The sequence below is a fragment of the Fringilla coelebs genome, assembly GCF_963513975.1.
Source record: "Fringilla coelebs genome assembly, chromosome: 9".
Classification (NCBI taxonomy): domain Eukaryota; kingdom Metazoa; phylum Chordata; class Aves; order Passeriformes; family Fringillidae; genus Fringilla; species Fringilla coelebs.
The window spans coordinates 5,006,020-5,030,996 of NC_140067.1; the positions used below are offsets into that span (position 1 = coordinate 5,006,020).

At 42.5% G+C, this 24,977-nt stretch overlaps 2 protein-coding genes across 3 annotated transcripts; both read left to right on the top strand.

The window, feature by feature from the left end:
• Window positions 1-428: 428 nt before the first annotated feature.
• On the top strand, window positions 429-6,422 carry YIPF1 (Yip1 domain family member 1). Of its 2 annotated transcripts, none has more exons than XM_084211355.1 (10): window positions 429-520; window positions 646-719; window positions 1,417-1,550; window positions 2,179-2,259; window positions 2,366-2,453; window positions 2,580-2,696; window positions 3,304-3,470; window positions 4,004-4,186; window positions 5,037-5,131; window positions 6,140-6,422. In XM_084211355.1, exons 2-9 carry the CDS (start codon window positions 689-691, stop codon window positions 5,124-5,126), a joined length of 891 nt encoding a protein of 296 aa, XP_084067481.1. In that variant the 5' UTR covers window positions 429-520; window positions 646-688; the 3' UTR covers window positions 5,127-5,131; window positions 6,140-6,422. The 2 variants fall into 2 exon arrangements, with proteins under 2 accessions (XP_084067481.1, XP_084067480.1); XM_084211354.1 differs by having other exon boundaries at window positions 432-520; window positions 1,387-1,550.
• A 392-nt stretch (window positions 6,423-6,814) lies between these two features.
• On the top strand, window positions 6,815-20,923 carry NDC1 (NDC1 transmembrane nucleoporin). The gene is made up of 18 exons (XM_084211058.1): window positions 6,815-6,909; window positions 7,207-7,327; window positions 8,245-8,346; window positions 8,512-8,686; window positions 9,152-9,290; window positions 10,624-10,732; window positions 11,554-11,605; window positions 12,087-12,219; window positions 13,201-13,293; window positions 14,530-14,611; window positions 15,442-15,597; window positions 16,658-16,912; window positions 17,047-17,165; window positions 17,398-17,448; window positions 17,826-17,889; window positions 18,721-18,821; window positions 19,747-19,907; window positions 20,731-20,923. The coding sequence occupies exons 1-18, from the start codon at window positions 6,868-6,870 to the stop codon at window positions 20,792-20,794; spliced, it is 2,019 nt and encodes a 672-aa protein (XP_084067184.1). The 5' UTR covers window positions 6,815-6,867; the 3' UTR covers window positions 20,795-20,923.
• Window positions 20,924-24,977: the final 4,054 nt, after the last annotated feature.

Consider the following 24,977-nt stretch of genomic DNA (forward strand, 5'->3'; position numbering starts at 1 on the left):
CAGGGTGCCCAGAGCAGCTGCGGCTGCTCCTGGATCCCGGCAGTGTCCAAGGCCGGGCTGGACGGGGCTGGCACCAACCCGTTCTGGTGGGAGGCGTCCCTGCCATGGCAAGGAGATTAAATGAGATGAGCTTTAGTGTCCCTTCCAACCCAAACTGTTCTGTGTTTCTCTGGTAAAACCCTCAGTTACCAAAACACGCAGTGTACGTCTGTAACCGCTGTACAAACGCATGATCACCCACAGCCCCGCTATGTTCCCTCACAGACGGCACCCACCGCCACACCGAACCCGCCGCGCTCGGGATGCCGCGGGCCCTTTAAGGGGGCGGGCGGGCGCGCACGCGGAAGCGCCGCGCGGGCTCTGATTGGTCGGTGCCAGGCGCGTCACTGGCGGGGCTGTTGCTCCCCGAGGGGCGGGGGCAGAGGGGCTCAGCGGCGCCGCTGATTGGCTGGGGCCGCGCGGCGGTCGCGGCGCCTTTAAGGGAGCGGAGCGGCGGCTGGGGGGTCGCGGCGGTGCCCAGGTGCGGGGTGCCCCGGCCCGGGGCCCGGGCGGGTGCGGGGCTCGGGGGGCGCGGCCGCGGGGCACAGCAGCGCTGGCACAGGTGGGGACCGCACCCGCCCCAGCGCTGCCCCTGTCCTCTTGCAGGAGGGTCGAGCCCCGGGGAGCTGATCCTCATCCAGGCGGATGAATGGCGACGGCGGACGACCTCAAATTCCAAGGTAAAGGCGATGTCGCAGGTGCGGACGCGCGGCTGGGCCCCAGCTGGGGGAGCTGGAGGGTCTGGGAGCGTTCCTGAGCTTTCGCAGAATAAAAACGTCCTGGGAGTTTTGTCTGTGGGGTCAGGTATCCCGAATTTTCTGAGATGGGATTGTACTGCTGGCGAGATAAAAAATGTAACCGGTGTTGACGGAAATCGTGGACTGACATCCTTTGTGGTAGCAAGTGACAGCTGAAAAGGGGCAGAGCTCTCTATAACTTGCAAAAGGCCCCGGTTTCAGACTTCCTAAGTTATTCAGTAAAAATTTCACGTCTGTTTTTTGAGAGTATTAAAAGTACCCATTTCTGTAGAAGGCAGCTTTCCCTTCCCCTTGCAGAGACCGGCTGGCCCTGGGCTCGGGGCTGTTGGCAGGGCAGGAAGGCAGGCTCCAGTGGTGCCGGTGTAACATCCTGCCGGCAGATTGGCAGGAAAAGCAGACTCACCCTTTATTGACTGACTAAATGTTCAGCTTGATCCGTGTCAGTTTGGACTTTAGGAAACAGATCATACCCAACATGCCTAAACTAGTGGTTATTCTGTCTCAGGGTTTTTATGTGTGTATTTGAGCCATGAGAACAAAAATTTTAGTGTCTTTTTCATCGCCTGTCTTGTAATGTACTTATTTGCAGAATTTGACGATGCAGCTAATTTGCTTGCAGCAAATCCTGATGCCACCACCATAAGCATCGATGAGCCAGTCGAAATCCCCAAGAATCAGCACAGCCACCTGCAGGAGCCAGGGAGGGAAGAGGATGATGAGTTACTGGGCACTGATGACTCTGATAAAACAGAGGTAACGCTCTCACCCCATGGTGGAGGCCTGTGAGAGTGATGGAGAGGGACTTCTTGCAAGAGCATGTAGAGAACAGGACAAGGGGGAATGCATTCAGACTAAAAGAGAAGAGGTTTAGATTGGTTATAGGAAGAAATTCTCTCCTATGAGGGTGGTGAAGTGCTGGCACAGGTTGCCCAGAGAAGCTGTGGCTGCACCATCCCTGGAAGTGTTCAAGGCCAGTCTTGGAGCAACCTGGGATAGTGGAAATAGTGGGATAGTGTCCCTGCCCATGGCAGGGGGATGGAGTGAGATGATCTTTAAAGTCCCTTCAATCCCAGCCCGTTCTGTGGTTCTGAGAGCAAAAGGAGCTTGTCATGGTGGTGAGGGTGTGTGTTCCAGATGATGTGGCAGCAGGTAGTAGCAGGCTGCTCTTTACAACCTCAGGCCGTGGTTCTACCTACAGGGAGATAAGAGACTGGCTGTCAACAGCTGTTGGAGGGGAAGAGGGAAACCATTACATAATCCTACCCTGTTATGTTTGTTTTCAGTTTGGGTACCAAAATCATGTGACTACTGTGTAAATGAGCTAGTACTGCATAAACTGTGTGCTTGTAACACTTTCCATGTTCCCTTTCCCACCATCCAGCTGCTTGCAGGACAGAAGAAAAGTGCCCCTTTCTGGACTTTTGAGTACTACCAGACCTTCTTTGATGTGGACACATACCAGGTTAATACTCTGCTCCAGAGGAGAACTGTTGTCTGAATTATGCCTTATCCACTGGGGTGTTTTTCCTTCTTGCATTGTCAGTCAGACAGATCCTTTTATTTCTTAGGTCCTGGACAGAATCAAAGGGTCAGTGTTCCCAGTCCCTGGGAAGAACTTTGTAAGGCTGTATATCCGCAGCAATCCCGACCTTTATGGTAGGTGTGAGTTGGGAGAAGTTACTTGCTGTGCTAAATATTTTCAGTCTGTATTACATTTTACTTGCTGGCCTAGAAAGCAAGACAGCAGAGGAGGTGCTATTGATTTTTTTTTTTCATTTTAAGGTCCATTTTGGATATGTGCTACACTTGTGTTCACCATTGCTGTTAGTGGCAATCTCTCAAATTTCTTCATCCATCTGGGCAAACCAACGTACCACTATGTGCCTGAGTTTAGAAAAGGTTTGTAAGTAGTCATTTGTGGGTGTTTTGGGGTTTTTTGGTTGTTTTTTGGTGTCTTTTTTTTTAATTTGCAAATGAAGTAATATGAAACCAGGTCATGGCTTTGATTTAGCACAAACCTTTTAACTGATTGCTGTCTTTAATTTTTTAGATATGTGAAACAAGCCCTTAAAATGGGCTGTGACTGGCAGAACCCTGTTTACTTCAGAACATTAGCTAGTTCAGGGTTTTAGAAGAGCAAGCAGGAGTAATTAGTTATTTTCTAGCCTTGGTGGATGTCTCCTTGTACAGAGAGTGAAAGCCCAGCACGGGGCACTGTGGTGCTTTGGTGGGGGCCTTCCTGGATCTGTGGCCTCCCAGGAACCTGCAGGCCTCGGGCAGAAAATTACCAGATCAGATATCACTGATATCACCTACTTGAAGTGCTGGCAGAGCACTGGGTGTAAACTAGATATAAATGCAAAGTTCTCAGTTTTTTAATAATTCAAACTTCATCTTTTGGAAGTACCTTCCTAGACAGCTTTCTAGTTTTCATGCTGAATGCTTTTACACCTTTGATTCTGGCAGGATTCAAAGTAGAACACTAAACCCTTTGTTGTGTTTCCAGTGTCCATAGCAGCTACAACGATTTATGCGTACGCTTGGCTTGTTCCCCTTGCTCTCTGGGGATTCCTGATGTGGAGGAACAGTAAAGTCATGAACATTGTCTCCTACTCGTTCCTGGAGATAGTGTGTGTATATGGCTACTCCCTCTTCATTTACATTCCCACAGCGGTACGTATGGCTAAAGAGAGCTCCTCTCACTTGTCCTGCCTGAGATTTGCTGTTCCTTATAATATTGTTGAGATTTGTCAAAATTTTGGAGACTGGGAAAGTATTTTGCTCTTTTTCTTGAAGCTTTTTCTAGTGTAAAGGTGTCTTGTGGGTGCTGGAAAAGCCCAGGACACATCATTTCCCCAGAGGCAGCAAAACCAAGCAAGGTGCTGCTGGTGAGCCTGGCAGGCAGCCTCGGGAATCAGGATGTTTGTGTCCCCAGGGAACAGATGCTGATGGCTCCAGGGACAAGTTTCCCTGGCTGGGGACAGGCCTTGGAGGGAGTGGCATAACTTGGGAGTCACCCTTGTGTCTGGGAGCAAAGCTCCTCACTGCTCTTACTCTTTCCTCCGATAAGACACGTGTCAGATTTAGGCGCGAGTTCATTTGTGCGCAGACAGAAGTGACGACGGCGTCACAGAACGCGCAGCCTCTTTGCCAGCCTTTTGCAAGCCTTCTCCTGCCTTTTGCAAGCCTTCTCCTGCCTTTTGCAGATCTTGTGGATCATCCCACAGAAGGTGGTGCGCTGGGTGCTGGTGGTGTTCTCGCTGTGCCTCTCGGGCTCCGTGCTGGTGATGACCTTCTGGCCCGCCGTCCGCGACGACAACCGCAGGATCGCGGTGGCCACCGTGGCCGCCATCCTGCTGCTGCACGCCCTGCTGGCTGTTGGATGTTTGGTGGGACACTGCCAGTCCTTTTCTCTGATCTCTTATTTCCTAGGAGAGGGTGGCATGTTATGGGACAGGGAAGGAAGGATTGGCTGGTCACTGGAAAACCTCCAATGTAAAAATTGCAGTTATTTTAAACGTAGCAGAAATGGATGCCAGTGTGACCCTGACAGTGCTGGTAATAAATTCAATAATCAGTTATGGGGTCATAGAATATCTCCAAGTTGGAGGGTACCCATCAGGATCATCGAGTCCAATTCACCTGGAATTCATCATAGTACCAGCAAAGCCTTCATCTTTATAGTATCCACTTGCACTTTATTCCAATGAGTTCTATGCTGAGTCCTTTAGAAGGATTAAATGTTCAATATAAAGTGCGGGCTTAGGAGTTTCAGCAGGTTTATGTTTTCATACACAGTAAATGTTAGAAAACAGAAGACCCTGAGGCCGCTGAAATGCACAATGAGCACTTCAATTATTTGTTTCCTTATTGCAGTGGGTAGAAAGGGGTCAGCCAGGCCTCAGTTTCCACAGCTTCCAGAGTAGAGGGATCTGGTTCCCCACAGCTCAGTGTGCAGGGAGGTGACAGCAAAGCACAACTCTTCCTGGATCTGCAATCCAGCCCTTTCCAGTGCAGGTCTTTCCAAAGACCTTGGCTGCTAACAGTTAAATTTTAAAGTACAGTTCAGAGCACCATTTTAACTGACCATTTCTAATCTGATAAAAACAGAGAAACATTCAAATTTGCCATTTCAGTGCTATGTTTGTACCTGTGCTTGATGGGAGTGGAAAGAAAGAACTAGGATGAGGCAGCATTGTATGTTCCTCTCTAATTTTTTTTTTTTCTCTGATAATGTAGGCATACTTTTTTGATGCCCCTGAATTGGATATTCCTGCACCTATTATCCCTGCTCACAATGGAACAACAGTAGTAACAAAGAGTCACTAAATAAGGTGAGAACCCTATCTAAACTTCCCTTTTCTGCAGTCATCACAGACATCTTGAAACTTTTCCCTGTCACTGTGGTTGAATGGAAAGGGGCTTAACAGACTAATTTTGCTAAATGGGGTCTATATATAAATAAAATTTATTAACCTTGTTTCAGTTGTAAGTCTTAAATGCAGATGTAAAAACTGAAAAGATTCTGAGGAACAGATATGTTATTTTCTTTGAAGTTTGATCTTGGCAAAGAAACTCACATGTAAATAAAATAATATACTCAGTCCCGGAGGCCATTCCCTTACAAAAACCCAAAAGCATTTACTTGAATTTATTCTGCTCAAGTGAAACTTAAGCACTAAACTCTTACACTCCAGTTTTTCTTTCCTTTTAATATAAAAAGCAGGTTGAGTTTTTCCCCCTTGATGTTTGAGCCAGTGTTTCAGAGCAGCAGCCCTGTGTGGGGACATCTGTGTAGGCTCTGGGCAGGGCTGACTCAGAGCCTGAGCCATCCCTCCCTCTGGACTGCATTCCTTGTCTGGGACAGCTTTGAGCATTTGCTTCCTGGCATCCAGGACTGCTGCCAGCAGCAGATGACGTTTGAATTCTGTTGGATTATTCTCTGGAGAAGGTCCAGGAACAGGCTAATAAGGGATGTAAAGGCCAGGCCTCTCCAAGTACACCAGCCACAAGTGTGTTTGTGAAAATCAGGCTATTTACTGAATAGAAGCTATATTAGATTTAAAATAAATAATATAAAAAATAGCCAAATGTGCCCAGGGAAAGGCACATTAAAAAATTACCCAATCCTATAATGCAAGTCAATTTTAGTGGCTTTTCCTCCTGCAAAATCAGTTTTTTCATTCCAGATGCCTAATAAGAATCAATATGACAGTAATGGAAATGCCTGATAAGAATCAATATGACAGTAATGGATTTTAGTATTGAGACTTAAATATGTGCCCTGTTGTGTCCTCTGGTGAGGAGCTGAAATATTCACTGGAGCTTTTTGTTTCTTTCAGATGACAGCACCAGTTTCTCCATCTAGACAGTAGTTTCTATTTTAGATTATTTTTTCACTGAAGACCTTGGAAACATCAAGGACAAGGGATGTGTTTTGCAGCAGGACGGACAGTGATGTCCCACGGACATATGGACATCTCCATGTTCCAGGAAGAGAGTGAACCAGTGATCCCAGTCTAGAACACAAAGGGGTTGTTTTTTTTGGTTGGGATTATTTTATGGTTTGTTTTTCTTTAATTTTATGCTCGCCACATTATTTTGCCTCTGAATAAAGCCTTCTGAAGGCGATGTGATTTGTGTGTTTCGTTTTTTTTGTGCACAAAGCATCTTAAAGCTCTGAAGCCGTGGGGAGGGTTTGGTCCAAGGCATGGTGTTGTGACAGGACTGGACCCCCTTGAGGGGCGCCCGTGCCGCCAGCGAGGCTTTCCAAGTGTAAATAAACAGACATAATGTGGGCTAATGTGACAATTCCTTTCCTCGCCGCCCCGGGCTGCATTCTGTCCCCTTGGACACGGAGGGGACCCCAGACCCCCTCAGGCCGCCATGGCCGCGCAGGGAACGCCGGGACTCGTAGTTTCCACGGCGAGTGACGTCACTCGCGCACTCCCGGAGAGCGGGCGTGCGCGCCCTCCCATTGGCTGCCGCCGGGGCGCGCGGCGGAAGTGTCGCGGGCCCGGCACGTGGGGCCGTTGGGCGGCGGCTTTGAACGGGCGGCCGGGCCGCGGCCATGGAGGGGGCGGCGGGCGGGCAGCGGGCGCTGCTCCGGCAGGTCGGTCCTCGGGCTGCGCTCCCTCAGGCGCTGGGCTGGCGGGTGGCGGCGCATCCCCCCCGGTCCCGGTTCTATCCCGCTGTCTCCCCGCAGGCGCTGGGCTGGCGGATGGCGCCGGTCCCCGGCCTCCTCACTGTGTCTCCCCTCAGGTTCTGAGGGGTGAGCCCCAGTCCCTTCACCCTGCGCACCCCTCAGGCGCTGCGCTGGCGGGTCCCGGTCCCCCTCCCGGTCCCTCCCACTGGCACCGGGCAGGCAGTGGGCTGGCGGGTCCCGGTCCCTCACGCCGTGTCCCCGCAGGTGCTGGGCTGGCGGGTGGCCGCCGCCGTGACCTGGTCCGTGCTGCTGCTGCCCTTCTGCACTGCGGCCTTCATCGTGCTCAGCGGCCTCGACCCGTTCCACCCGGTGCGCTGGATCTCCAGTAGGTGCCCGGCCGCGTCCTCCCGATTTGCTCTCTCGTGTTTGTGTTAATGATTTTTGTTTGTTTTTTTTCTACACTCTGTTGTTTCGGGTTCAGTCCCAGATAACGGGAACTGACGGTGGCATCGTGTTACACTTGTATTTCGAATAGTCTTTGGCCTTTGAAATGTTTCTGTGTTACAACATCAGCAGCCACAGTCCACCCTAGCTAGGAATAAGTGTTGCAAGTTCATGAGAGTCTATTCCTCACAGGAGGAAAAAAAGATTAAGATTGTTTTCGTTGTCTTTTCTGAGTCCTTGGACACACTTCCCCTTCCACCCTGTGCAGCTGCTGTTTTCAGTTCAGTTTTCTCTCCAGTGCATTGAATCCTAAGAGAAATTCCTGAAGCAGGCATTCTGCATGGTGAGAATAACTTCCCCTGAGTGCCTGCAATGAAAATTGAGAGATGTTCAGCTGGAAGCTCAATACCTGTGATCATTGAGCTACTCCAGGCAGAGAGAATTGACTTCCTTCCTCCCTTGAAAATAGAAAAGCCCAAAAGAACTACTCTGTAAGAAATTTCTTCCCTTTTTGGTGTGGCCGGATGGCTACAGCTTTTCTTAAATGAGTGGAAATGTGATATTTGAGCCACAGTTTAGTATTTTGGTTTTTTAAAAACAAACTTCTGAGTGTTCACTTATAAGAAAACCAGTTATAAGGCTGTCAAATAGTTTCTATGAAGTTTTAAGTTTGCTTTTGTGCAGAAATGTTGTGTAGCTGGGCAGACCTCATGTAGGATTAGAAAGTCCATTGACCATTACTCCCCTTTAAAAATTCAGTGGATTATTTTCCATTGCTTAAGTACTCTTTTCTGTTACTTACTGCATTGCTGCTGTGTTATTGCAATTTTCTGAACAATAATATTTTTATTTTTTTAGATTCTTTCAATGATTTGTATACTTCTTATGTCATCTTTTGTATCTTCCTGATGTCTGTGGTGATAATAGTAATCAGCATCTTCAACGTTGAATTTTATGCAGGTGGGTTGTGTAAATTGTTGAACTGTCTTTGATACCTAAATTAGATAGGATGATCATTTATAATTTAGTGCTCCTGACAATGGTGGGGTTTTGTTTCTCTTTTTTATTTTAATGCAAAATTTTATTAGTAAGAGGTGAAAATGATTTTTCTGCTTTTATTTACAGTTGTGCCATCGATACCATGCTCTCGATTAGCACTGATAGGAAAAATTATTCACCCTCAGCAAGTGATCCATTCCTTTGTTCATGCTATCATGGGAATGCTGGTTGCTTGGTGTGCTACAGTCATGACAAAAGGGAGGTTCCAGTTTCTTGCTGTGTCCTGCACGCCCTCAGAAAGGTAACTGTGTGTGTGTAAAGATAAACAAAGAACTTTTATTGTAAAATGTATTTACTGATTGTTTCTTTCGAAAAGAATCCCAAGAATTTGGGTATTTTCAAAACCCAGCAATTATATGTTGATTTTCTTTATTAAAGGACAAAAAATGCCCCCCTTTGTAAATGGTACAATGCACAGAGAACTGGACCAGAAAAACTAAATTTCCAGGGTTCTTAGTGGATTCTTCATTCTTGATAACAAGTTGGTTGTCACTTGAACTAAGTCCTGGTCTTGTGGTAAATGACATATGTTTCATGCATAAATTACAAAAACAGGTGGTGAGATTCCTACTTTAGCAAAAAACTTGCTGAGATACATCACATGTATTGATCAGCAAAGTAAAATCAAACTTCTGATTTGAGTTTCCTTTGGCTTGAACAGCTTTTTGTTTTGAACTCAGAATTGATTCTAAGTTTTCTATTTTAGCCTAGAAGATGCTGTTCCTCAGATGTGCCTAAACGAGTATCACCTCTTCTTTCTTCTTTCTGGAGCTTTCTTGGGATACAGCTACAGCCTTTTCTTTCTTATTAACAACATGAATTATTTGCCATTTCCAATCATACAGGTAAGAGCTTTAAGCATCCTTGTAGAGAGACATGTATAAGTGAAACAGTGTTCAAAAAAAGCCTGGATAATTTATGAGTGTGGCAGCAGGAGCTGCCTGTGTGTCAGCTGCTGTCACTGATAGATGAAGTGTACACCCAGCTTTAAATGCCAGCAGTGTTCATCCTACTCCTCCTGCTCAGCTCCTTTTAAATGAACACAGAAACTGGGATGCTCTGACTCTTTAACATTTAGACTAGAGCCTTCTGATGCCTGTTAAAGGCTGGCTGAGGTGGCAGGTGAACTACAGGAAAAAGACAATGTGCACAAACTGGGTATCAATTTCAGGAACTGAAACTGGCAACAAGGGTCACCTAAAAGCTGAAAATCTTGACAGTTAAAAAAAACCCTTCAGTTCTAAATAGCACATTAAATCTTGCTTAGAGCTCAACATCCGAAGCCTTTTTGTGTGTGTAGCACTATGGAAACTGAAATTCCATTAATTCCTCTGGATGAGTCCTGCAGAAATCTGTACCAGTGTGAAACATCACCTTAAAAATACTTCTGTTGCTGCAGCCTCACAGCAGCCATTAACTCTGCCTGATTCCCAGACTGACACAGTCCAGCCAATTTGGCAAGAGGTGTCTTTAACCAAGACTGGTTGTGTTATAGTGGAAAACATGTGTGCTGCATTTTGCTGACCATTCAGTTCATCAACAAACCAAGCAGCATTTTGGCAGTGCTTTAGTCAGAATATTTAGAAAAAAATCTATTTCAATATTGTTAATTCTCTTTTTTTTGGTTGTTGTTTCTTTGCATTTGCATGGTTTCATTTTCATGGTTTCATTTGTCATCTGGGTTGCTTCAGTCATTTGGAAACATATATACTTTATTTGGAGGAAAGCAGCAGTGTTATGTTGGTTTTGCTGCTTGGAGGATTACTGACTCTGGAACTCAGGCTTGTCTAAATTTTCCCTATATTTTAATTGAACATTTAGAATGTAAATGAAATCTAGTAGATTAAATATGCCTTTTTTTTCCCCTTTATTTTGCATTAGACAGGGTTATTTTGGTTTGTTCCCTTGTGTATTGAGTCAGTCTACTCCATTCTTTGTTTTCACTGCTACAAGCAGGAAACAGGATGAGAACTAGAAATGATTATAAAATGTCAGGAAAGATTGGGAACATAATTAATAAATGTAACACCTGGAATTACCTTAAATTAAGTTTTTTAATTGATGTAGACTTCAGGCTTTCAAGTACCTTGTCCTTTTTTGTTGTATTATTTTTATTAACTGTTTCATTGATTAGTTCTGAATGTGGAATACTAAACTATTTATTTTGTTTGGTTTTAGCAATACAAGTATTTACGTTTCAGAAGATCTTTGCCTCTCCTGATAAAACACAGTTGTGTGGAATCACTATATTTTGTTAGAAACTTCTGTGTCACATATTACTTTTTTGGTAAGGGCTCCTGAAATTCTCTATTTTTTTATTTATAATTCCTGTGTTTGAAAATTTTAATCAGTCAAGCTTTGGACTGCTCCTTCCATTGCCTGGTAGTGGAGATGTGGTGTCCCAGAGCTGAGCCTGGCACTCCAGCAGTGGGCAGGACTTCCCTGTGTGTCATGTTGCTCTACCATCCCATTTCTTTAGGCAAAGGTCAGCACTTTGGCTTTGCTCTCAAGTGCCCTGTATATTATTTGGAGGGAGGCAGGATGGCTCCCTCCCATGTGAAAATGGAGTTTGATCTGAGGTAAAAAAATCTGTGCCGATGAAGATGATTGCACTGGACATTCTAAAATTGAGGAATTCTTTATTAGGGTTGTAATTATCCTCCTAAATGATGTCAAAATATGCAAGAACTATTATCCCTTTATTTACATCAGGGGATAAATTAGAAGTATGGTGGTTCTATATCAGATTCCATTAAGTCTTTAAAAGCACTTTGCTGCTGCCTGGGCTGTAGTGAAAATTAATATTAAATTACTATTAACCCGCTTTTGTTAGTGAGGAAACACAATTAACTCACTGCTGAGAAGCAGCAATAAAAGGGGAGGTCTACATCTCTCAGTGTACAGCTGCTAGCCTGAAGCCTTTTTTCATTCTCATTTTTGTGTTTCTTGAAACTAACCCCCAAGGCAGATTGTTTCCTTGTCCATGTGAGTTAGAAGACCAGTCTCTTGTCTCTGCATGAATTCTATTTTTGTCTTCTTTTTTTTGGCCTACTGTGTGTGTGTTTTTTAGTGCTGTGTTTGTTTCAGAGTTTCTTTTTGAACCCCTAGGTTATATCCCAAAGGTATGGATATGCACCACGATGGGTCTTCATACAGACAGGTAGGTAGGACATTGTGCTGGAAACTGGAGTATTGTAGAGAGGCTCCTGTGCCGAGGAAGTGCAGCAGGACTCAGTTCTTTGCCTCCCCACAACAAATGTGGGCAGCTCTGGCCTTTTCTGAAATGAATCCTAAAGGAACCAGCATCCCCTTGTAGGTACCATCTTGTCATTAAGATAGTAATTAGGAAATAACTTTTTTTTTCCTTCTTTAAGTCTCTAAAGTATTAGAAAGAGTAAACACTCCAGATTGCATCTATTTTTATCTGATTTTCTATGGTGTTTTTTTGGGGGGGAGGAGGGACAACATCCTTATTTTTTTATGACTATTGTTTGTTTTAAAATAGGGAGGCTGGAGTCTTAATATGTTAATTGGCTAAAACTGTAGTCATTATTAATTCATATTTATTTTCCTGAATTTCATTAATTGTTCTTAATAAGAATACTAAAATACTTATATCCTGTTGGTTATTTTATCTGCAGTAAATTACATCCTCTTGACACTCTGAGTGGCTTATTGGATCTTTCCTTGTTTTACCATACCTGGCTGAGTGGTGTGTTCCTTCTGATGACCTGGTACATTGCTTGGCTGCTCTTCAAAATCTATGCCACAGAGGTCAGTACTTGTGACAGCGCTCCAGTTACATCATCAGTGTGGCACAGATAATTCTTTCACTTCAAGAGCAGTTCTACTAGGAAATAACTCATAGTTCTTGAATTTTCACAGCATGCACGACAGATAGTAACTGATAACTGAATGGTCAAGAGAGGCCTGGCATTAATTAACCTTCCCTTTCTTTTCATAGCAAGACCTGTGCTCCTTACAAAATTCATGTTTTGTTTCTGCCACCTCCTCCTCTTACTCCTCTGCTTCTGTTTCCAGATATTTCCTTAGAGAAGAAAAAATTGTTCATCTAACTTGATTTTTATTTTTTTAAATTAAAACACTATGAGACTCTTGATAAAAGAGAAAAAAAAAGTGGGGTTTAAATCCCGGGTCAATGTATTAGTGCAAAGTACTCATGGAATGAAATGGCAAATACAGTGCTGCTGGGGTGTTTAATTAGCTTTAATTAGAAAGGTGTAGTTGTTGTGACTACATTGAGAAAAGATCAGCAGTGAGTCAAACATGACAACAGCTCTGAGGTGTGAGCAACTTGTCTCAAAGGATAATAACAAGCACCAGTGAACACCTTGTCAACATCTCTAATTACTGTATTATAAAACTGTGGAAGACAAAAGAAATCATCCATCTGTATAAGTATAAAATGGACTTTGCCCTTTTGGCTGATGAAAAAAGATTAGTTTATCCACATGGTTTTGTTTTTCTTAATGAGATAAATAACTTCCAAAGTTGCTTTTAAATATTTGCATAGTGTTAACTGAAAAGTCAGGAAAGAAATTGTGAGATTAGCCACATGAGCACATTTATTTGAACATACAAGATATCTGGATTTTCTATGATTTCTCAATTTTAAATGAAAGGGGTAAACTCATTTTGTTTCTATGTTAGAAATTCCAGGCCAGTTTAGTAGTCTTCCATAAGATTTTCTTGTGCTTTCCTCTGTATAACATAAGTTTTGATGTTTGTATTTAGAGTCATCATTTTCCCATTCAACCAACGTTTGCTCAGGAGACTGACCAGTGCCTGCCTAAAATCTTGAACAGCAATCCTCCCCTCCTTATAAAGGTAATTGAACTCCTGCCTCTTCCCTGACAGGTGTGTGCTGAAAAGGTGTTTTTCAGAGCATCCAGTCACATCTCCCAGGTACCAGTTCTGGTCACTGAGGTGTTAGTTCCTTGAGAAGCTGCCTCAGAGCACTCCCAGGCTGTTGCATTTAATTATGAAAATTTGTTTAGTAGTGACATCTGCTGGTGCTCACCACGCTGTTACTGTTAGCTGAAGGTTCATGCAATTGCAGGTAAGATCTGTGTGCAGCAGAAGTCTCATGGTGTGTACTGATGCAAAAACAGCAGCTTAGTGGTATTCAGGTTTTTGTAACTCAACTTTGAGTCTTGTTACATAAGCAGGTGTTTTCTCAAACCTTTGTACTCTCAACATCTTGTCCCTGCAACATATATTTGAGCTCTTAACATGTGTATTCTCTCTTGAAATTAAAAATATATCCATATTTAGGTTGAAGTTGGGCTTTGTAAAAAGCTACTTAAAACCTGTGAGTAAAGAATAGGAATTTTGGTCTATGGTAAACATTAATAGCACTTAATGATTATAACATTTAGAAAATGGAGACCTCATTTAAGAGGTATTATGTAAATAAAGATAAGAATATTCTCTTGCACATGTAAATTCTACTTTTACTGATTTTACAGATTTCTGATAAGGCTGGAGATATAATAGGCTGCAATACCTTTTTAAGTTTTGCTGCATTATCTGAGGATAGGTGGGGAAGAGCTGAGCACAAACAATTAAAGGAACAGGAAATCTAATATATGATCTCAGATATCATTAAAATGTCCAATTTATAATAGGGTCCTGAATATTGTGAGAAATCTGGTTTATTTTTAGTTTGGTTAATTGCTTAATCACAAAAAAAAAGCAATAGTAGATTGGTCCCATAAGGCATTGACCCTAAAACTGTAGTTGAGTTCTGGTTTGCAAAAACAGTTCTTTTCTTAGACTTTTTAGTATCTTAATATCTTTCTGCCTGAGCTGTTAGAATAAAATAAGTGTTAGATCTTTTTGAACTCCTGAGAACTGACATATCACTAAAACTCTTAATAGCTCTGCAGCCCCATCCAGAGTGGTTTTGGGGAGTCGCCTCCATTTTTCTTTGTGTTACATGACTGGTTTTAGCCAGTGTGAACTCATTCTTTGGTAGGGATTGATTTTGTATGGATAACTACATATTTTTTAATCAAATACAATGGATTTTGCATGCACTAAAATATTTTTCTTTCTTTGCAGTTTTTAGCCTTACAAGACTTGATGTTACTTTCCCAGTATTCTCCTGTTCGACGACAGGAAGTCTTTAGCCTCAGTCAGCCAGGTAATTATAAAAATTATTTTGTGTTGATTCCTTTTTTTTTAAATCATTAGTCAAACACTCTTAGAAATTATGTAGTGTTGTAAGGTATGCTGCATAAGCCAGGAGCCTCTTCCCTGTGGTACCTTTTCCAAAAGGCTGCTTAAGTATCTCTATTCATATTGTTTCACCTGCTAAACTCAATCAGTTGTGGTGTCTGTTGGATTTAAGTGACAGCCAGGAGGAAACACAGGCTTAGGATTTTGAAAGCAGGGCCCACGTCACACCACTAGTCAGACAGTCCAGACTGGATAACCTAACAGATGTGTATGGAAGCTGAATGCAGAGGTGTGTGAGTGAGGGGAAATCAGGTACAAATACTGAGTCACTACTGCAGCTGTAAGAGCAAACACTGACTGTAACTTCAGTTAGTGCACAGTCCTTTTGCTGTACTCAGATATGGCAGAGGGGGTCAATTAAAACTGCTTAGAAGCCCTCAGGAACCTTATCAGGAGTTCTAGTGTTTGTACTGCTTCAAAACTGTGTTGACATCGCCACTGGTATTTGTTCATTTTAGCTGTTCAGTGATTTCAGATCTGATGGGCTGAACTGCCTGTGTTGCCTGCTTGCTTAGCAGGTTTCACTGAACTCTTTTTAGAGTTATCCATTGAATCTGTCCATGTTTTCATCTTCTCTCAGTGGAAACAAGCTGTCACAGTGCAAGTGCCCTGTGGCGTTTTAGAAGCTGAGTGACACTGTGACAGTGAGGCTCCTGCTGACAGCACATGGGCACTGTCAGAGAGATGCAGGGAGGAGCAGCTGGGTTAAAGCCTGCTCTTTGTGTGCACTGCCAGGTGGGCACCCACACAACTGGACTGCAATATCCAGGGAGTGTTTAAGTCTCCTCAGTGACCTGACTCAGAGGCTGATTGCACAGCAAGAAGCAGCAGCAGCAAATGGGAGAGCAAAGCCACCAGTGGGAGAGCTGAAAGTACCTCCACAGACTCCAGGTATGTGAGGAAGTGCTCATGATGGTTTGTGAAGCATGAAGGTAGCAATAGATACCTTAGTCTCAATTAAATTTTATGAGGAAAATGAGGGATTTCTGCAAATGAATACAGCCAAAAAAGATCCTCCCCCAATTAATCTTAGGTATTTGTGTTGAAGTAATCCCAAAATAGCTAGAAAACTTGCAATTATCATGTTTATTCAGTTTGTTTGCTTGCATGATATTATGTTCAATACAGTATTTTTTCCGTACTTGGATGAATAAAAAAAGTCTGATTATCACAGCTTCAGTAAGTGGTTCAACATAGCACAGGGAGAATTTAAGTCTTGCCAAGAGATGCTCTGTAATTTGCATAACTGCTCTTATGATTAGTTTAAGATGGTAAAATTAGGTTCTGTTTATGTTTGTATGATTCACTAATATCACTGTAGAGTGAGGAAATTCCAGTCTTGACTCCTGAGCTGTGAGCAGCCTCCAGGCATTTTGAGTGTTTTACTTGCCAGACTTGGGCACCATTCCTGGCAGCACAGCTGTGTTAGCATGAGGCTGCCAGGTAATGGAATCCCTTAGCAGGCAGTGCCCTGGCAACAGCAGGCACTGTTGGTGTGTCACAGGTGAATTTCTTCTCGTGCTGCTGATCCTTGGATTTGCAGACAGACATGCCTTTTCTTACATGCCAGTCAGAATGACTTTTCATTCTTCTATGGACAGCCTTTTTTCTCGCACTTAATGCTAAGAGCCCACTTTATGTACATATATATAGGGTGTTGTAATGTTGGCTAGCAGGAGTAAAATAAATAAATCCACAAGATTTATTTAAATTAATTTTTATATTTATATTTTATATTTATTTTCTCATGACTTGCTGTTTTTAAGCTGATGAACTTTGAAAATGCTCCGTGCTTATGTTGATGTGTACTTTGCAAGACCAGAGTGCTAACCATGTCCTTTAATATTAGCTCTGATACAGAAGTTGTTGAAATAGCAATCAAATAACAAACCCATCTCCTGTGTCATTGTGCCAGCCTGTTGTCTTCATGCAGTGTGTTCTTTGTCACTAGGAGCTGCTGGGATAGAAGACATGTCATTCCAGTCACAGAGGTCCAACATTGTTCTCAGAGCCTCCATGTCTCCACTGGTTAAGCCATCCCTGATGCCTGTGAAGACGTCTCCTGGCTCTGATGTTGGTTCACCTTTCAGCTCTCCTGCTTTAAGTTACAAGATGGGAGTTGTGGATGTAAAGTCTCCTTGGCATGGAACAGTGCAAAGTCCCCATGTCATGAGGAGGGGACCAAAGCTGTGGACGTCGGTTTCAGGTAGAGATTCTTCCACAGCACTTGAGCCTCACAGCCATAAGTGTAGTGGCCTTGTCAATGGAGAGCTGCATTGTGAGGATGATAGTGACAGCAATCAGTTTTTCTGAAGATACTGTATTTTTTTTTTCTTGCAGATCAACAAATGAATGGTTCCCACCATGAATCCTCCCCAGTGTTCTCTGCTGCAAGAACTGGCAGTGAGGCAGTGCAGCCAAGATTTATTTACACATGGCTTCAGAACAAGCAAGAGCAGGTAGGGTAAAATTGCAGTGCATAGGGGGTGCAGCTTAGGTGATACCTCTCTGGAAGAATTTTCTCCTTTATGGAATGAATTCTTCCTTCTCTACTTAGCTTATATGCCACAAATCCTTCCCTCCACTCCCAATGCCTTTTTGCTGTGTGAAGGTGGTAGGGTTGAGAAGGGCCAACTGTGCATGCCTTAAATAAATGCAGATGATATGTTTAATCTTTTTGTTTCTTTTCAGATAAAAATCTTCTTGTCCAAACGGGCGTTGATAATGTATTTCTTCAGCAAGGTAAGGTACCTCTGTTTGAGACAGAGGTAATGGCTTTAAAACCTGTATTTCTATCTAAAGCTTTCCATAAGTACAACTTCTTCCTTGCTGTGGGTTTCACAGCAGGATTGTCCTATACATGCAGAAAATAAGAATAACAATGCCTTTTTAAAAAGCATTCTTAGCCCTTGAAAACTAGCTAGTGTATATCCTTTTTTTCCTCCTCAATTACAGCTGCAGCATTGTGGGCAGCTTCTGTCCAAAAATAATTTTACTTCAGATCAAATTTTTCTGGCTATTTCCCAAGATCTGTTGGCTTTGCAGGTCTGTTCTGAAAGCTGCAAGTTTGGCAATATTATTTATAAAGTGCACTCACAGCACTTTGGTTTCTTTCTCAGCACCCAGAAGCCTCCATCCAGGCTGTCTTCTGTGATGCCCAAATGCACATCTGGGCTTTGGAAGGTAAGTGGTTTCCAGGTGATCCACTCTGTTGGTTCGTGGAAAACTCTCTGGGCTCTGTGCTTTGTAAATGTAACAATAAAAATCTTTGAAATGCTTTTGACAAAAACACAACTGTATTTCAGACACCAACATGACTAAAGTCTAATTCACTTGTTAGTTTTGAGATCCCATGTGAGATCTCTTACTTTGTTCTGTACAGATTCCTAAACTTGATTTCTGGTGCTTCTCTCTCTCATGTGAACCCATGTATCACTTTTACATTTTTCTAGTGACAGATTTATAATGCCTTTCTACAACAGCTTTTCTGACTAAAGGCTCTGGGTCTTTGTTTATCAGAGAGCTGAGGGAGGCACTCAGATAATAACTTAGCAAATAAACAAAAAGATGGTTTACAGAGAATTAGAACAATGACAGTATGAAATTACATTTTGGATTTTTATTGTTTCTTTCAAAGTTGTGAGTAAATACTGATATTGATAGAATCTTCTATTACATTTGACTGTGCAAGGTTGATCAGTTTCCTTGGTGATGTATTTTATGGGCAGATGTGCCATGCTCTGTCAGATTGAAGGTGATGGCTTGGGATGTAGAGAGTCTGGAGATGGGAATCACACATAATTTTTATATAACCTCTCTTGCTTTACCAACCTCAAGCTATTATACACCTGTCAAACCAGTGAGTGATCCAGAGCTGAGGTGACTTTCAGCTGGCAGCAGCAAGTCCTGAGGTATTCCAGCACACTGGTGGAATCTTCAGGCAACACCATGATCTTTGATACTGAATTCTCACCTTTTGAAGCATTCATTACAACAAATTTCTTGTTTTTTAAGGTCTGTCTCACTTGGTAGCAGCCTCCTTCACTGAAGACCAGTTTGGAGTTGTCCAAACTACACTGCCAGCTATCTTGAACACATTACTGACTCTTCAGGAGGTAAAACTTAACTTTTCCTAGCTGCAAGGCAAGTTGAGGAGAGGAGGAGTCCTGTTGATTTTACATAATAACCTTGCTGACTAGTCATAACACTGAAATTGCTGCCACTAAAACAGCTCTTCTGCAGTTAATCTAACCAAAACAGCTGGTTGCCACTATGTACACTATGAAACAGCTGAATAAAAAAAAACCTGTTGGTTGTTTAAAATGTGGAAGGAGAAAATATGCAATGTTTAATTTTAAAGAAATGCTACTGTGTGCTCAGTTGAAGAGTTTATTTCAGGGATTCTAATACAGCAATTCTAATACAATATCTTTTGCAGAGTTAGAACTTAATCTTTATTTGTTGCACACAATTCCTGGTGCAACATGGAGCACTTGGAGACATTGCAAATCTCAAGAGATAAAATCTGTGTCTCTGCTAATAGTAAGACATTACTCTCAAATTACTGATGTTTGTGTAATGTGTGTTTAAAAAAATCCAGATTTATTTCCAAGGCTCTCTGTGTCCTATTAACATAACCATTTTACACTGCCCTAATGGAGGTTCTTGGAAAGAATTGAGAGGTTATTAAAATTCTTCAGTGTAAGTCATCTATTCCAAGAACAGGCACCAGGGGGAAAGAAACCCAATGCCCTTGTTTGTGAAAGAAACAAGTCATAATACAGGACAGAATTGTGTTTCTCCTGCAGCATGTGATGTTCTTAGCCTAAGACTCAGTAACAGAGAATCTTATTTCACAGAACTTGGTTCTGTGTTCCTGTTGATGGCTGGGAAATGCTCAGTGTCCAAAACATTTTTGTGTGTCTTGGTGGAATCTCTGAACTCGCACTTTGTTTTTGCTTTATTTGACACAAACATGTCATTAGCTACATTATGAAATAATTGAACAAATGACAGGAATCTGTTTGTTTTTCTCATCAGGTCGTAGACAGACATTTCAAACTGCCACATGTTTCCAGCAAACCTCCCAGGATTTCAGGGAGCCTGGTGGACACATCCTACAAAACACTACGATTTGCACTTAGAGCATCTCTGAAAACAGCCCTCTACAGGATAACTACTGTCTTTGGAGAACATTTGAAGTAAGAACTTCCTCATGATTCCTTCCTTATTAAATTTAGTTTAATTAATGTTATTGTAGGACCTATGAAAATCAAAATTTAGGGAAAAAAATCCCTTCTGGTCATTATTATAATGTGGTATTTTAGGTTTTTTTGATTTGTGGAACCTTAAAAAATTCCTGTGTAGATATATGGTCCCCCTTCAAATTTATTATTCATAGATTTCTGGGCAATTTTTCTTAGTGACTTTTCATGAACTCTTAAGAAGCAGTTCATGAATACCACTTGTTTAATAAGTCTGAGCGGCTGAAAAGAAAATAAATCAGCTCGAGGCAATTGTTCTGCAGGATGAAAATCCTATGAAGGGTCCAAATAATGAAATTCCATTTCTGCCTGGTTGTCCAACAGCTCTTCCTCAGCCACTCTCCAAGCAGGCAAACTTCCATAATTGGCCTTAGAATATGTGGGACTGAAACTTTCTGTAGTATCTTCCCATCTCTCCCTCTGGGAATGAAATGTCCCTCAGTTTAGAAGTGCTCAGTAATACAGGAGGGATCATTTTTGGAGATTCTTTCTTACCTAATCATCCTTGCAAGTTAATCAGTTGCTGTTTAGAGGTAAGGAAATGGGCAAGGTTTCCTGGTATAGGTACTTTTTAGAAGCTGTTGAGGAGAAGAATTGACAGTTTCAAGGGTTAATATGCTTCTTTGTCTTGGAACATAGATGGTTTTTCATAAAATTTAGCTTCAGTGTAATTGATTTCAATGTACACTCAATTTTGGAATGAGACTTTATTTTTGTGCTGTATTGCTTCTAACGTCAAATGTTCTGCATTCGTTTCTAGTGCTGTACAAGTGTCTACAGAACATAAGAAAAGACTTCAGCAATTCCTGGACTACAGAGAATAAATTTTGATGCAGCTATGGTTGGCTTTTTCAAGACTCTTGCTAAGAAGAAAGTGGGACTAATGAGGCTTTTTACTTTGGTTTTTTGGAAAAGCATATGAAAGTATAAGTTGCAGAACAAAACTTTTAGAACTGTAGAAGAGTTCTCATGGGTTTGGATCATTTTTTTGTATAATAAAACTTGTAAAATTCATCTTGCCTTCTTTTAATATCACTTACAAATGAGAAAGAAAGAAGAACTGGCACTAGGTAAGACTATAACATGTAAGATTGCCAGAGTTATTTTGACACTCAGATCTTTCATTATTTTTCACACTGTGTTCTTTTCCCTACTCTCTTCTCTTAAGGGGCTGAGGAGAGATTCACGTAGATACTTAGTGCTTAAGTGCTTCATAAATTTAGTTGATAACACTTGTAGATCAAGAGTGTAGTTTAAGTGTAGGAAACAGATGTGCCCAGGAATAAAACATGCTGCTCCTCTGTAAGCTGGAAATACTCCTTCAGAGTAAAATGGGTGTGCAGAAAGGCATTATTAGCACACAAATACTGCCTGGAAAGTGAGCAGCTCAGATTTTATCTTTAAGGTGACTTAGCAAACCTAGTTCTGATCTATACAGAAACTTACAGGATATAGTACTGCATTTAGTAAAACTCCCAAGTAATGATACTGGGAATTAAAGTTAGATCAACAGCTTTCTGTTCAGGGAGTAGGAAGGATGTTTGCAGCACATCCAAATTTTCCAAAATGGTATACATTATTGTTAGATTCTGGTGAAAAATACTGCTTTTTTTAAAGCTTTTAATCTGAAAACCTATCTAAATAATTTGAAAATTAACTACTCAGTTTTTAAGCAGACTCCAGTTACTGTGGTACCTATATTGGAAAAGGTGTGGAGTATGAAGATGAGAACAGTAAGCTAAATGGTCTTGCAAATGAATTAAGTTTGATAAGGGGAAACAAAACTGTCGTTTTCCTTCAGTGCTGTTAATCCTATGGTTTTTGTTGTGTTTTTATTTTTTTTGTTTTTTTTTTTTAACAGAGGACCCAAGATTTGAGGATGGCCATGGTGTTAGTTATGTTGGTGTGATGTGGCTGTGTAGTAATAGGGTGTCTGTAAGGTTTGGGTAAAAGAGAAACCCCTCCATCTCCAGTGAGACCTGCATATTGCTTTCTTCAGTACAGGGAGGTAATTTTTTTGTAGTGCAGACACTGCACATGTTAGATTTGGTAGTGAAAATGAGAATTATATTGTCCTTTTTGCATTGAGATGGCTCATAGCAAACACAGTAACATGATAGATAACCTTTCAAAATGTTTAAAGGTTAAGCTAAAGCTTCCCCACACTTGACTTCTACCACAGGCAGAAGCCTCTTGACTGCCTTATTAAATAATTTAATTTGCATATTTTTTGGCATTGCAATATGCATCTGATGCTCTAGCTGGTACCTCAGGTGTAACTGGTAAACCAAATAGTGCAGATGAAAGTTTCAAATAAATTTTTCAGAGTTTTGGACAGGTGCAGTATTTTTTTAATTGCTGTGGTATTTTCTGCAACACCCCCACAGCCATAAACTGCAAGTTTTAATTAAGTGTTACAGTTCTGAACAACAGTCTTAAAATGTAGATGACTTTTTGATGGCAGAGTGGTTGAGGTCTATCGTGTTGCAGCAGAGATTTGCACGTCTGCTAATGTGTGTGTGATTCAAAGCATTCTCCCTATGACAGAAAAGCTTTCAAAAGCTGATTGCTTTGTGGTTTCTTTAACAGCTCCAATATTTAAAGAGCTGAAGACTTTTTTTTTTTTAAGCCTTAACTTAAAAGTGCATCTTTAACAATATCTCATGCCTGTGAATCACAGTGTACAAGAATATAAAGTGTATGTTGGGTGCCCTTTGAAGTTGAGTAGCTGATAACATCTTACTCTGGTTTTGGCTTTGGGAATAATTCTATTCCCCTGGCAAACTGTGGTGGTATTTCAAGTCCTTTTGTAGACTTTTGTCTTAACATAAGAATCAGTCTGTGAAGCCTCTGTGAGGTAGGGGAAGAGTCTCCTGAGTTCATTTCTGCATTCTGGGTACTGAGGGAAAAAATAAAGCCTTTTTACGCTTGGTTTCTGTGTAGCTGCAACTGAACTGGATCCCTCAAGCCTGATATTTTTGTCTGTTTAATCATCTCAAAGCTGAGCTGCATCTTGTTCCTGGATTGCCTTCTGCATGCACAGGTGAAACAGTGTTCTGGTAACCTTGTGAACAACCTGCCTCTCCCACAAGTGAACTGCAGTCAAGAGTACCTGAAATAATATCCACTGCAGCTGTGGAGAGGTACGTGGTTGATGGTTCAGATCTGTGTTCCTGTTACAGAGGAGTAATGAAACAGAGGCTTAAGCTCCTGAGCATTCAGTTATAAATCAGAAAAAAACCTATCTTGCTTCATTTTCTGAGATACAGCTTTGGAAATTCGGACTGTGGGTGGACAAATGCAGAGGCCCTGGTCCTTGAAGCTCTTGCACACTGCTGTATCCACGGGAGGCAGGCAGGACTCGCTCCCTTGACAGGAGCTCTGCCACTTTGGAGAATTGTCCCGGTGCCAGTTGCGGCTCCAGGCCTGAATGCCCCTTGAAATGAAGTGGTTTCGATTCTGTTGCTGCGTGCTTTGAACAGAGGCTCCATTGTGTGTGCCCTGCAGCAGCCATCTTCCCAGCTCCCACCTTGCTCCTGCGGCTCCCAGTGTAGCCAGGGAAGGGCCAGGCTCCCACTGATGAATGTTCTGGTACCTGTTCAGTCACAGGCAAGTGGTGCAGTCTGCGGGCTCTGTGCTTGCCAGGCCTCCCCCAGCTCCTGCACGTGGCCACCCGTGGGCTGGGTGCTCTGCCTGGGGAGGGCCTGATGCACTGGCGGGTGGGTGGAGGTATGGAATCTATAGGAGGTGGCCTCAGGAGCACCCCTGGCTGTGGAGGTGCTTTCCCACATACAGTGCTCTCCCCTTTCCCTGTGGGATGAATGGTGGCAGCTCGCAGTGCTTTCCCTGTTCAAGCAGGTGTGTTGTAGCTGCAGGGCTCCACACAGTCGGCAGCCACATTCCCACCACTCCCATCACCATTTCTCCCCAAAGATGCAATAAAACAGTGAAAGTCTGTGTGGAATCATCACAGACACCACACTGCAAGTTGAGAATCCTCCCCACTATCCCCATACCCTCCTCCCTCTGTGGTCTTTGGTATTTTCCATCACCAGTACTGTGTTCATGTATTTGCTGTGTGGATTAAATGCATTTGGGTGCTGTGGACATGCCTGGAATGTGGTTTGCCAAGCTCTTGTGTTGTAAGGGGACGTAGAATGTTGCTTTGCTTTGCTGCAGACTCATGGTAGAGATTGGCATCTGGCAGACTGGCCACAAATGGTGCAGAATAAACAAACAATGCAGCTTCCTTGTGTCTGAGGGAGCAAAGCCTGCACCATGCTCAGATTTCAGAAAACAAAAAAATAACCTAGAGAAGATATCACCTTTCTGTCCTTAAAAACATCTTGGGACTGCAGTAGAGCTAATCAGTCAGGAGACAGATGACCATGGGGTCTTTGGAGCCTGCCATGAGAACAAAACACAAATTCAAGTGGGAATAGTTCCCTGTGGTATATGCAAGCTGATTCATTGAATAAATGGTGATGGCACAGAAATTTGCTCTTAAGTTTCTTTTTCTGTCTCCCTAAAGAGTCAGTTCCTACAGTAAGAATTGCAGAGAAAATTCTGGCCTAAGCCACATGTATGTATGTACTCATGCAATCATCAAAGGAACCAGTGCTGAGTGTACTCTGAGTTCCTCTCTACCCCTGCCCAAAACACACAAAAAATGACAGGCTTTGCCTTTCACTTCTTGAATAACTCCACTTTTAAATCTGACTCCTAAAACACAGGCCTGGGGTGGACTGTTGTGTATAACCACATCTTTTCTGAAAATGTATGACAAGAGCCCTGAAGAAATTTTTCAGGAATTAGGAATGGAAATGTATAACTGCCTGTGAGTCAAAGATTGTTGAGGGTTATGTGTAAGCATCATTCTCTGCTCTTGCTAAGTAAGTTCCAGTTGTGGGCTTACTAGTGTTTGAAGTTTCAGCTCAAGAGACAGACTGTGCCCACTTCCAGGGCAAGCTCTGAGGAGCAGGGAGATGGGGCAGTAGCTCTGTAAGG